Here is a 10,881-nt window from a genome sequence, read left to right as displayed (position 1 = left end):
TTTTCTAATTATAAAAATAAATCCCATTTTAGAAATGTTCAAATAATGAAAAAAATTGAAACACTATGGAAAAGGCAAAAACTGTACATTAGTGTTAATCTTTCGAGAGGTTTCACAGCACACATATATGTAGATATATAATTTATGGCTACCACCTGGTAGTATGCGTCTATATTGTAATCTTAATGGGTAAATACTATGTTTTAGAGTAAGTCAGTGGTGATGTTGATGTTAGATCTCCACCCTGTTGTGGGAGGTCTCTTGTTCATTTCCTGGCCTTCCAGACTCCCGAAATAATCACATAGAAACTATATTATTTGCCATACTGTTTGGCCAATAGCTTAAGCATATTGCTAGCTAGCTCTTACATCTAGAATTAACCTGTTTCCATTATTTTATATTTTACCATGAGGCTTGTGGTCTACCGGCAAGGTTTCAGTTGGCAGCTGGCGTCTTTTCCCTCTGGTGGCTACATGGCATCTCTTGACTCCGCCTTCTTTCTCCCAGCATTCAGTTTAGTGTTGTCCCCCACTCCCAGCTCTACTCTGTCCTGTCACAGGCCAATACAGATTCTTTATTCATTAACCAATAAAAGAAACACATTCACAGAAGGGCTTCCTACACTACCCCACCATGTTTTCAGGAGCCCTGAGTTTGACCATTTCCCTTACAGGAAGTCTCTCATGACCCCGGTCTTGGCTTAGAGATGGAGGAATCAGGATCATCTTCCTCTATTGTCTCTGAGCAATAGCCGCAGAAGCTGGAGAGACAGCACAACACCAAGTACCACAGGCATGGCGGAGCAGAGTCTTATTTCATCTGAGCAATGGCTTCAGCTGCATGGGCTTAAGAGCAAGAAGCTGAGCTTGAGGCAGATCTTGTCCCAGATTGGATTCCCACAGTCCGAAGGTACAGTACTCACAGGGCCTTCAGGGATCCTACCTCTGCTCCTGAGAAGCCATAGGCCTCTGCACTTGCTTGGATTCCACATCCCTGCCAGAGGGAAATGCTTGCACATGCTCCACCACAATCTATGTACTTCACATAGAAATACAACTGGAACTACATAGATTCAATATTAAGGCTGCTTCACTTCATTTGTGTGTATGTGTATGTGTGCATGCATGTTGTGTGCATATGTGTGTATATGCTTGTGTGTGTAGGCCAGAAGAGGATGTTGACCTCTATTTCTGTACACCTTATTTCTTCAACACAAGGTCTTTCACTGAGACTGGAGTTCACAGATTTCCTGGTTAGCCTGGGAACCATTAACTTCCGGCAATCTTTTGGTCTCCTCTCTTTCCCACCCTCAGCACTGGTGCCTGGCTAGTCTCATGTCACCTTGACCCAAACTAGATTTAGCTGAAAGGAGGAAACCTCAGTTGAGGCAATGCCTCCATGAGAGTTGGCTGTAAGGCATTTTCATAGCTAGTGATTGATGGATGGAGGGCCTAGCCCATTGGGGTGATGCTGTCTCTAGGCTGGTGGTCCTGGGTTCTATAAGAAAGCAGGCAAAGCAAGCAAGGGGAACAAACCATCAAGCAGCAACCCTCCAGTGCCCCTGCATCAGCTCCTGCCTCCAGGTTCCTGCCCTGTTTGAGTTCCTGTCCTGGCTTCCTTCAGTGATGGACTACAATATGGGATGTCTGATTCCATGCGGCTCCGTGGCATCTCTCTGACTCCGTCCTTCTTTCTCCCAGCATACAGCATAGATTTTCCTGCCAAGTTCTGTTCTACCCTTGCCACAGGCTCAAAGCAGTTCTTTATTCATTAACCAATTAGAGCAACACATAGACAGAAGGACCTCCCACACCAAGGTCCTGTCTCAAAAAATATATTATTTATTGAGCAGGGTGGTGGGGTGTGGCAGTAAGAAGAGAAGCCATGGGGGTGAGTTCTCTCCTTTCATCATGTGGGTTCTGGAGATTGAGCTCAGGTCTCCAGGTTTGGTGGCAAGTGCCTTTACCTGCTGAGCCATCTCTCCAGACCTCTCCTTTATTTTTTTAAGACAGGAGCTCTCACTGAACCTGGAGAACAAGCTTGTGGCCTGTGAGCTCTGCAGAACCAGCTGTCTCTGCCTCCCCAGTGCTGGGATTATAGGTGTGCACCACTACACCCCATGCCTTGCCCAGTGCTGAAGATCGGAACTCAGGCCTGTTGTAGGAGGAACAGCGGGGCTGCGTCCTGCCACCCAGCTAGCTTTACCCGAAATAATTACACAGAAACTGTATTCTTTTAAACACTGCCTGGCCCATTAGTTCCAGCCTCTTATTGGCTAGCTCTTACATATTGATCTAACCCATTTCTAATATCCCTGTAACACCACGAGGTGTCTTACCAGGGAAGATCTTGACCTGCGTCTGTGTCCGGTGGGAGAATCATGGCGACTGCCCTGACTCAGCTTCTTTCTCCCAGCATTCTGTTTTGTCTACTCTGCCTACCTAATTTTCTGTCCTATCAGAGGCCAAGCAGTTTCTTTATTACTTAACCAATGAAACAACAGATAAAAAGATGACCCTCCTCCACCACAGGCCCTCATGTTTGTTTGGCAAGTACTTTACCAACAGAGTCATTGTCTCAGGCCCAATTTAATTCTTTGTAATGAAAAGGTAGAAATTGCTTTTCTTTACTCACTCCACAGCAGAGGTCTTGATTATCCTCTGGGATTCTCAATTCCCTTTGAGATTGATTGAAGTAATTGCTTTATTGATTAAGACAGGAGCTGTGTGCTGTCTCAGGAAGAAAGTGCATTTTTCCTTAGGGGGCCTAATGGCTTAGGGTTTTTATTTTATTTTAATTTTTTGTTTTTTGAGACAGAGTTTCTCTGTAGCTTTGGAGCCTGTTCTGGAACTAGCTCTTGTAGACCAGGGCACCACCACTGCCTGGCTGGTTTTTATTTTTTTTTAATTTTTAGCTTTAAAATATGAATTTATTTATTTATTCATTGTGAGCATATGTCCCTGGGAGGTGATGAGTGTGCATACATGGCAGTCAGAGGACACTTGTGGGTCTTGGCTTTCTCTTTTTCCCAAGTGGGTTCTGGGGATCCAACTCAGGTTGTCACAGTGGAGAACAAACATGGTCACTGCTGATCCATCTCACCAGCCCAGAGGCATATATTTCTAAATGTTCTCGTTGTCATGTTGGTTCTTATCTCTCAGTAATAGCCACTCGCCACCCCTAGGCAGCATGAAATGTGTGAAAGTATTTTCATTTGCATTTTTTTGGATACTGCATTTGGATACTGAAACATGGGGCCTGGGAAACAGGGCTCCTGAGTGTCAGTGTGAGGGATAGCCTACTGCACAAGAATTACCTTCTCCAACACATCTGTAACATGATGCATGAAGGGCATGCCCTTAGGACAATTCCAATTAGTAGGCGTAACACGATCAATAAAAACCCAGAGACAGATATTGAGGTTCAACCTGGAGGTCAGAAAAGTCAAACAGCCAGCCACTGGCTCTTTACCCCAGTATGAAATGGTGATCCTGCCTTCAGGAATCTCAGAATGAGACTATGTCTCAGTGCTGTCTCCTCCCATTTTATATTCCTCTCTAGTGTTTGGATTAAAGGTATGCACTACTACCATCCAGTTTCTATGGTAAACTAGTGTGGCTACTGGGATTAAAGGTGTGTGTCACCACTGCCTGGTCTATAAGGCTGACCAGTGGAGGCTGTTTTACTCTCTGATCTTCTGGCAAGCCTTATTTATTAAAATACAATAAAATATCACTACATTTTCCCTTTTTGTCTAAAATAAAAAAGAAGGCTACAACTAATATAAGAAAACTATATGTAATAAGTACAATAACTATATAGAGTATATAAGGCAATAAATACATCAACAATGTCTAGTCCATTTGCATTTGATAAATTCAGAGAAAATATATCTATCCTACCTTGATGAGTCCAAAGTCTTGTACCTAGCTTACTTTCTATTATAACTTGCTTCCTGCAGCTGGTATACAAGGAAAACTATAACTATCTAGTCTTCAACTCCCGCAGAGACCCAAGAAGAAAACAATATTAATTTAGTAAGCAGGAAGTGTGAGAAGTGACTTCCAAAAATGTGAGAGATGACAGAAACAGCTGGCTACCTGGACAGTGACCCAAAGTTCCTCTGCAACATTGGGCATCTATCTTCAGCCTACAGGCCTAGCATATCCAATAGGGTTTTCTGTGAAGCAGGATATTCTGAAGGAATGTCTATTCTTGCCTCGACAATGTTTGGCAATTATTTTCTTTTGTGTCCTGCTTGTCCAATTAGGACAGCATACTGTTAGCAGTCGAGGCAAGAACACCTTCTTGCCAAGTGGTTTATTTTGCCACAAAGAAAGTAAACTCTATGCGTAGTTTCTTTTATGCCCATTGTCTTCTCTGAAGTAGATTGGTGCTGCCAGGAGCAGACATGTCTCATTGCCATAAAAAAGAAGAACCTAAGTTATTAAGAACAAATTAAATGCCACATTCTGTGGATCTCTGAAGTGTTTGAAGATGACCTGTCTATAAAAAATATATCTTTGTTTATCCTTGAAAATATACCCAATATAGCTGCAAGTTTGATTATAATAGGTGACTAATGACGAACCTGCATTTTCCTATTGTCCTAAATATTTAGTAATAATAACTTTCAAAGATCAGAAATTTGCATTACATTGTTAAATGAATTACATAGGTACAATACCATGAGCAAGATTAGAAACATATGTGCAGTATGTTTTAGCAAAATTAATCTCAAATTTGTATAAATATACAAAACTTGTCTATAATATACAAAAGCCCAATAAAATGAAAAACATTTAAAACTAGTAGTTGCTTTCTAAAGGTAGACTCAATAATTTACGTTTTTATTTTATAATGTCTATATCCTCCCTTTTTTCTTTTTAGAGTAGATTCAATAATTTACCCTTTTATCCTATCATGTCTTTATTTCTCTTTTTTCTTTTCAAAATAAAAACCTTGAATCTAATTTCCTTTGTTTATCTTTTTTCCTAACCATTATTCACAACATCTTGTAACTAACACTCTAAACAAAGACAGATAGTCATAATCCATTTTTAGGAATGTGGGTATATTTTTCTAAGCTACTTCCTGCTGATTGAAGATGCTGATAATATTATGGGGACCCAAAGAAAATTTAGGAGTATGATCAAGTCCTGACTGGAGTATTCTGTGAGGCTGGATCATCTCAGCCAGAAGTCTTGAAGCTGTTCTGGATATACAACTCAGAGGAAACTGCAACAGAGGTTCCCTAAAGTGTTGGATCATCTGGGTTATCTGCTCCTATTGGAGATTTTTCAGAAGGTCTTTCTTGATCAAACCTTATTTTTCTTAATTCAGAAAGAATCCACAGCCTCTCATTGCCCATGGAGACAAAAGCAAAACCTCTTCTCAAAAGTAATATATCTTTTGACTTAAATTTTGAAGTCAAGTCATTTTAAAAATATATATGTTGGATTAATCCAGCAGCATTTATTATCAAACGTCTTTTAGCAACTGTTGCTCCTTCCTCAGCAGTCAAACAATTCAAAGACAACACAGTAACGTGGAGAATCCAGATTCTCTGTGTATTTTCTGTGTATTCTCTGTGTATCTTTACATGTTTTTTTTTAAAAAGCTATATTTCTTTAATTTTAATTTTTAATTTTTGATTTTTTTGAGCCAGGGTTTCTCTGTGTATCTTTGGCTGTCCTGGAACTCACTCAGTAGACCAGGCTGGCCTCAGACTCACAGAGAACTGTCTGCCCCTGCCTCCCAAGTACTGAGATTAAAGGTGTGTGCTATCATGTCCAGATACTCTATTTCTTTTTTAAGGGCTTTCTCTATCCTTTTTTTTTTCCTCTCCCAAGTCTATGTATATTTTTAAACATACTGTAAACTGTTTAGAGGATTTTTTTTTTGTCTGAATCTGTATTTACTATATATATCTATCCTTTTCTGAGCACAAGTTAGTGGCTAGAATTAAAGCGGTGGCTTTGGTGGCTGGCTCTGCCCCATTCCTTGGCTTCTTGGGAGTCTAACTTTATGGCAGAGATACTGGCAGGAGCCATGTTTATTACAACAATGGAGTTTCTAGGTCCCTGCCACCACCAAGAAGGATGCTGCTGGCTGTTCATAAACATCATTTAAGTTTTTGGTGGCAGGGTCTGCCTCTTCAAAGAGCAACCATGCAATTTTTGCTGCTAACCCTGAGTCAGGAAGCCTTTCTTAATGGAGCCACACCTCTGCTTGCCCCTAGCAAACAGAGACCACCTGAGAAAATGCTGCTACCAAGAAGCCATGCTTGACTCTGTTCTTTTGTGTCTGGAATTCCTTTCCAGGCTTCCTCAGGTTTTATGTGGATGTAGTTGCCCCACATTGGCTGCCATTTGTAATACAATTAAAATTCCAGTGACAGATATTGGGGTTCAATCTGAAGGTCAGAAAAGCCAAACAGCCAGCCACTGTATCTGACCTCTACCTCAGAATGAAATGGTGATTCTGCCTCCGGGAATCTCAGAATGAGACTGTGTGAGAGCTGTCTCCTCCTGTTTTATATTCTTCTCAAGGACTGGGATTAAAGGTTTGTACCACATTGAACCTGTGGTTGGCTTTATGTTGAGATCTTTGATCCATTTGGACTTGAGTTTTGTGCATGGCGATAGATAAGATCTATTTGCATTTTTCTACATGTTGATATCCAGTTATACCTGAACCATTTTTTGAAGATGCTTTCTTTTTTTATATTTTATATTTTTAGCTTCTTTGTAAAATTCAGGTGTTCATAGATGTGTGGGTTAATATCAGTTCTTTGATTCCATTGGTCCACCTGTCTGTTTTTATGCCAATCACTACTAAGCTGTTTTCATTATTGTGGCTCTATAATAGAGCTTAAGTCACGCCTCCAGATGTTCCTGTATTGGACAGGGTTGTTTTGGCTATCCTGGGTTTTTTGTTTTTCCATAAGAAATTTAGTATTGTTCTTTTGAGATCTGAGAAGAATTGTGCTGGGATTTTGATGGGTATTGCATTGAATCTGTAGATTGCTTTTGGTAAGATTGCCATTTTTACTATGTTAATCCTATGAATTCCTGATTAGGGAAGAATTTTCCATTTTCTCATATCCTCTTCAATTTTGTTCTTCAAAGATTTAAAGTTCTTGTCATACAGGTCTTGCACAAGTTTGGTTAGAGTTACCCTAAGATATTTTATGTTGTTTGTGGTTATTGTGAAGGGTGATGTTTCTCTGATTTCTTTCTTAGCCCATCTGTGTAACAGAGGGCTACTGATGTTTTGAGTTAATTTTGTATCCTGCCACGTTACTGAAGGTGTTTTTCAGCTATAGTGGCTCCATGATAGAACTTTTGGGATCAGTTATGTATACTACCATATTGTCAGCAAATAGTGAAAGTGTGACTTCATCCTTTCTAATTTGTATCCCCTTGATCTCCTTTTGTTGTCTTATTGCTCTAGCTAGGACTTTGAATAGATATGGAAAGGGTGGATAGTCTTGTCTTGTTCTTGATTTTAGCTGAATTGCTTTGATTTTTCTCTCCACTTAATTTGAAATTGGCTCTTGTCTTGCTGTATATTGCCTTTATTTTGTTTAGGTATGTTCCTTGTATCCCTGATCTTTCCAAGATCTTTATTATGAAGGAACATTGAATTTTGTCAAAGGCTTTTTCAGCATCTAATGAGATGATCATGTTTTTTTTTTTCAGTTTGACAGAATTTGATATGTTGAACCATCCCTGTGTTTCTGGGATGAAGACTACTTGTTCATGGTGGATGATTTTTTCTGACAAGTTCTTGGATTCAGCTTGCCAGTATTTTATTAAGCATTTTTGCATCAATGTTCATGAGTGAGATTGGTCTGTAATTCTCTTTCTTAGTTGTGTCTTTGTGTGGTTTTGGGATTACGGTAACTGTAGTCTCTTTAAAAAGTTTGGCAGTGTTTCTTCTGTTTCTGTTGTCTGGAACAATTTGAAGAGTATAGGTATTAGGTTCTTTTTTGAAATTCTAGTAGAATTCATGGATGAAAGCATCTGGCCCTGGGCTTTTTTTTGGTGGGAGGATTTTGGTTACTGTTTCTATTTCCTTATGGGTTATAGGTCTATTTAATTTGTTTATCTGGTCTTGATTTAATTGTGGTATGTGGTACTTATTCCGAAAATTGAACATTTCCTTTAAATTTTCCAATTTTGTGGAGTACAGGTTTTTGAAGTATGACCTGATTCTTCTCTGGATTTCCTCATTGTCTATTGTTACGCCCCCTTTCATTTCTGATTTTGTTAATTTTGATATTCTCTCTCTGCCTTTTGGTTAGTTTGGAAAAAGGTTTGTCAGTCTTCTTGATTTCCTCGAAGAACCAACTCTTTGTCTCATTGATTCTTTGTATTGTTTTCTTTGTTTCTATGTTTTTTTAAGATTTATTTATTTATTTATTTATTATGTATACAGTGTTCTGTCTGTCTGTATGCTTGTTGGCCAGAAGAGGGCACCAGATCTCACTACAGATGGCTGTGAGCCACCATGTGGTTGCTGGGAATTGATCTCAGGACCCCTGGAGGAGCAGTCATTGCTCTTAACCTCTGAGCCATGTCTCCAGCCCTTTTGTTTCTATTTTTATTGATCCCACCCCTTAATTTTATTATTTCCTGTCATTTACTCCTTCTGGGTGAGTTTGCTTCCTTTTATTCTAGAGCTTTCATGTGTTCTGTTAATTCACAAGTGTGGAATTTTTCCAGCTTCTTTATGTAGGCATTTATTGCTATGAACTTTTCTCATAACACTACTTTCATTGTGTCCTACAAGTTTGGTATGTTGTGTGGTCATTTTCATTCAGTTTTAGGTAGTCCTTAATTTCTTTCTTTATTCTTTCCTTGACCCAGTGGTGATTCAGTTGAGCATTGTTCAATTTCTATGTGTTTGTGGTCTTTCTGAAACTAGTGTTGGTGTTGAATTCTAACTTTATGCCATGGTGATCCAATAAGATACATGGGTTTATTACATTTTTTTTGTATCTGTTGAGGTTTTCTTTGTTACCCGAGTATGTGTTCAATTTTTGAAATGTTCAGTGAGGTGCTGAGAAGAAGGGATATTTTTTGTTTGGATAGAATGTTCTATAGATATCTGTTAAGTCCATTTGAGTCATAACATCTGTTAGTTCTCTTATTTCTCTGTTGAGTTTCTGTCTGGCAGACCTGTGTATTGTTGAGAGTGGGGTGTTGAAGTCTCCCAATATTAGGGTGTGGGACTTAATGTGTGATTTAAGCTTTAGTGATGTTTCTTTTACAAATGTGGGTGCCATTGTATTTGGGGCATAGATATTCACAGTTGAGATTTCCTCTTGATGGACTTTTCCTGTGATAAATATAAAATGTCCTTCTTTATGTCTTTTGATTGATTTTAGTTTGAAGTCTATTTTGTTGGATATTAGGATAGCTACACCAGCTTGTTTCTTGTTTTCATTTGATTGGAAAATTTTTTCCCAATCCTTTACTTTGAGGCAATGTCTTTGAGGTTGAGGTGTGTTTCTTGTATGCAGCAGAAGGATGGATTCTGTTTTTGTGTCCAATCTGTTAGCCTGTGTGTTTTTATAGGTGAGTTGAGTCCATTTATATTAAGGGATATTAATGACTACTGATTGCTAATTCCTGTTATTTTTGTTTTTGTTGTTGTTGGTGGTATTGTATGGGTCTTTCCCTTTGAGATTTGCTTCTGTGAGGTCATCAATTGCCTGTGTTTTGGTGGATGTAGCTGACTTACTTGGGTTGGAGTTTCTCTTCTAGTACTTTTCTGTACAGCTGGATTTGTGGATAGGTATTGTTTAAATCTGTTTTGTCATGGAATATCTCTTTTTCTCTGTCTATGGTGATTGAAAGTTTTGCTGGGTATTGTAGTCTGGACTGGCATCCATGGTCTCTCAGTGTCTGCCCAATGCCTGTCCAGGATCTTCTGGCTTTCAGTGTTGAGAAAGTCAGGTATAATTCTGATAGGTCTGTCTTTATATGTTACTTGGCCTTTTTCCTTTTTAGCTCTTAATATTTTTTTTATTCTGTATGTTTATTCGGTGTTTTGATTATTATGTGGCGAGGGAACTTTTTTTTGGTCCAGTCTATTTGATGTTCTGTAAGCTTCTTGTACTTCCATAGGCACGTTCTTCTTTAGGTTGGGAAAATTTTTCTGTATGATTTTGTTGAATATATTTTCTGTGTCTTTGAGTTGGGCTTCTTTTCCTTCTTCTATCCTTACTTTTCATAGGTTTGGTCTTTTCATGGCATCCCAGATTTCCTGGACATTTTGTCTTAAGCATTTGTTTGGATTTAACATTTTCTTTGACCAATGAATCTATTTCCTCTATCATATCTTCAACACCTGAGATTCTCTCTTTCATCTCTTGTATTCTGTTGTTTATGCTTGCATTTGCGGTCCCTGATCATTTACCCAAATTTTCCATTTCCAGATATCCCTCAGTTTGTGTTTTCTTTATTTCAAAGAAATATTTTTGAATTTATTTCAAAGAAATAGTTTTGAAAACTCTATTTCAGTTTTCAAGTCTTAAATCATTTCCTTCATCTGTTTGATTCCTTTTTCTTGATTTTCTTTAAGGGATTTGTTGATTTCTTCCAATTTTTTGTTTGTCTTTCCAGCCACTTCTTTAAGGGAATTTTTCATTTCCTCTTTAAGGAAATCATCTTCATAAAGTTATTTTTAACTTGCTGTTTTCTTCCACTTCATCTGTGTTGGGATGGTCATTCAGGCTCTGCTGCTGTAGAACCACTGGTTTCCGGTGGTGCCGTATTGCACTTTATGTTGAGTGTATTCTTTTTTTTTAATATTTATTTATTTTTATGTATACAATATTCTGTCTGTGTGTATGTCTGTAGGCCAGAAGAG

General features: G+C 38.6%; 1 protein-coding gene across 1 annotated transcript in view; it reads left to right on the top strand.

Annotated features, from left to right (window-relative positions):
- The first annotated feature begins 706 nt into the window (after positions 1 to 706).
- Vwa3b (von Willebrand factor A domain containing 3B) overlaps positions 707 to 10,881 on the top strand; it is a 168,776-nt gene continuing 158,601 nt past the window's right edge. The window contains 2 exon segments of the mRNA XM_050134599.1: positions 707 to 787; positions 789 to 909. Coding sequence (XP_049990556.1) covers positions 707 to 787; positions 789 to 909 — 202 coding nt within the window.

The sequence above is a fragment of the Alexandromys fortis genome, unplaced genomic scaffold (genome assembly GCF_014885135.2).
Source record: "Alexandromys fortis isolate MF-2015 unplaced genomic scaffold, M_Fortis_MF-2015_v1.1 scaffold_20, whole genome shotgun sequence".
In the NCBI taxonomy this organism is placed as follows: Eukaryota; Metazoa; Chordata; class Mammalia; order Rodentia; family Cricetidae; genus Alexandromys; species Alexandromys fortis.
Note: the sequence above shows the minus strand (reverse complement) of the source record. Positions and strands in the feature narration are given on the sequence as shown.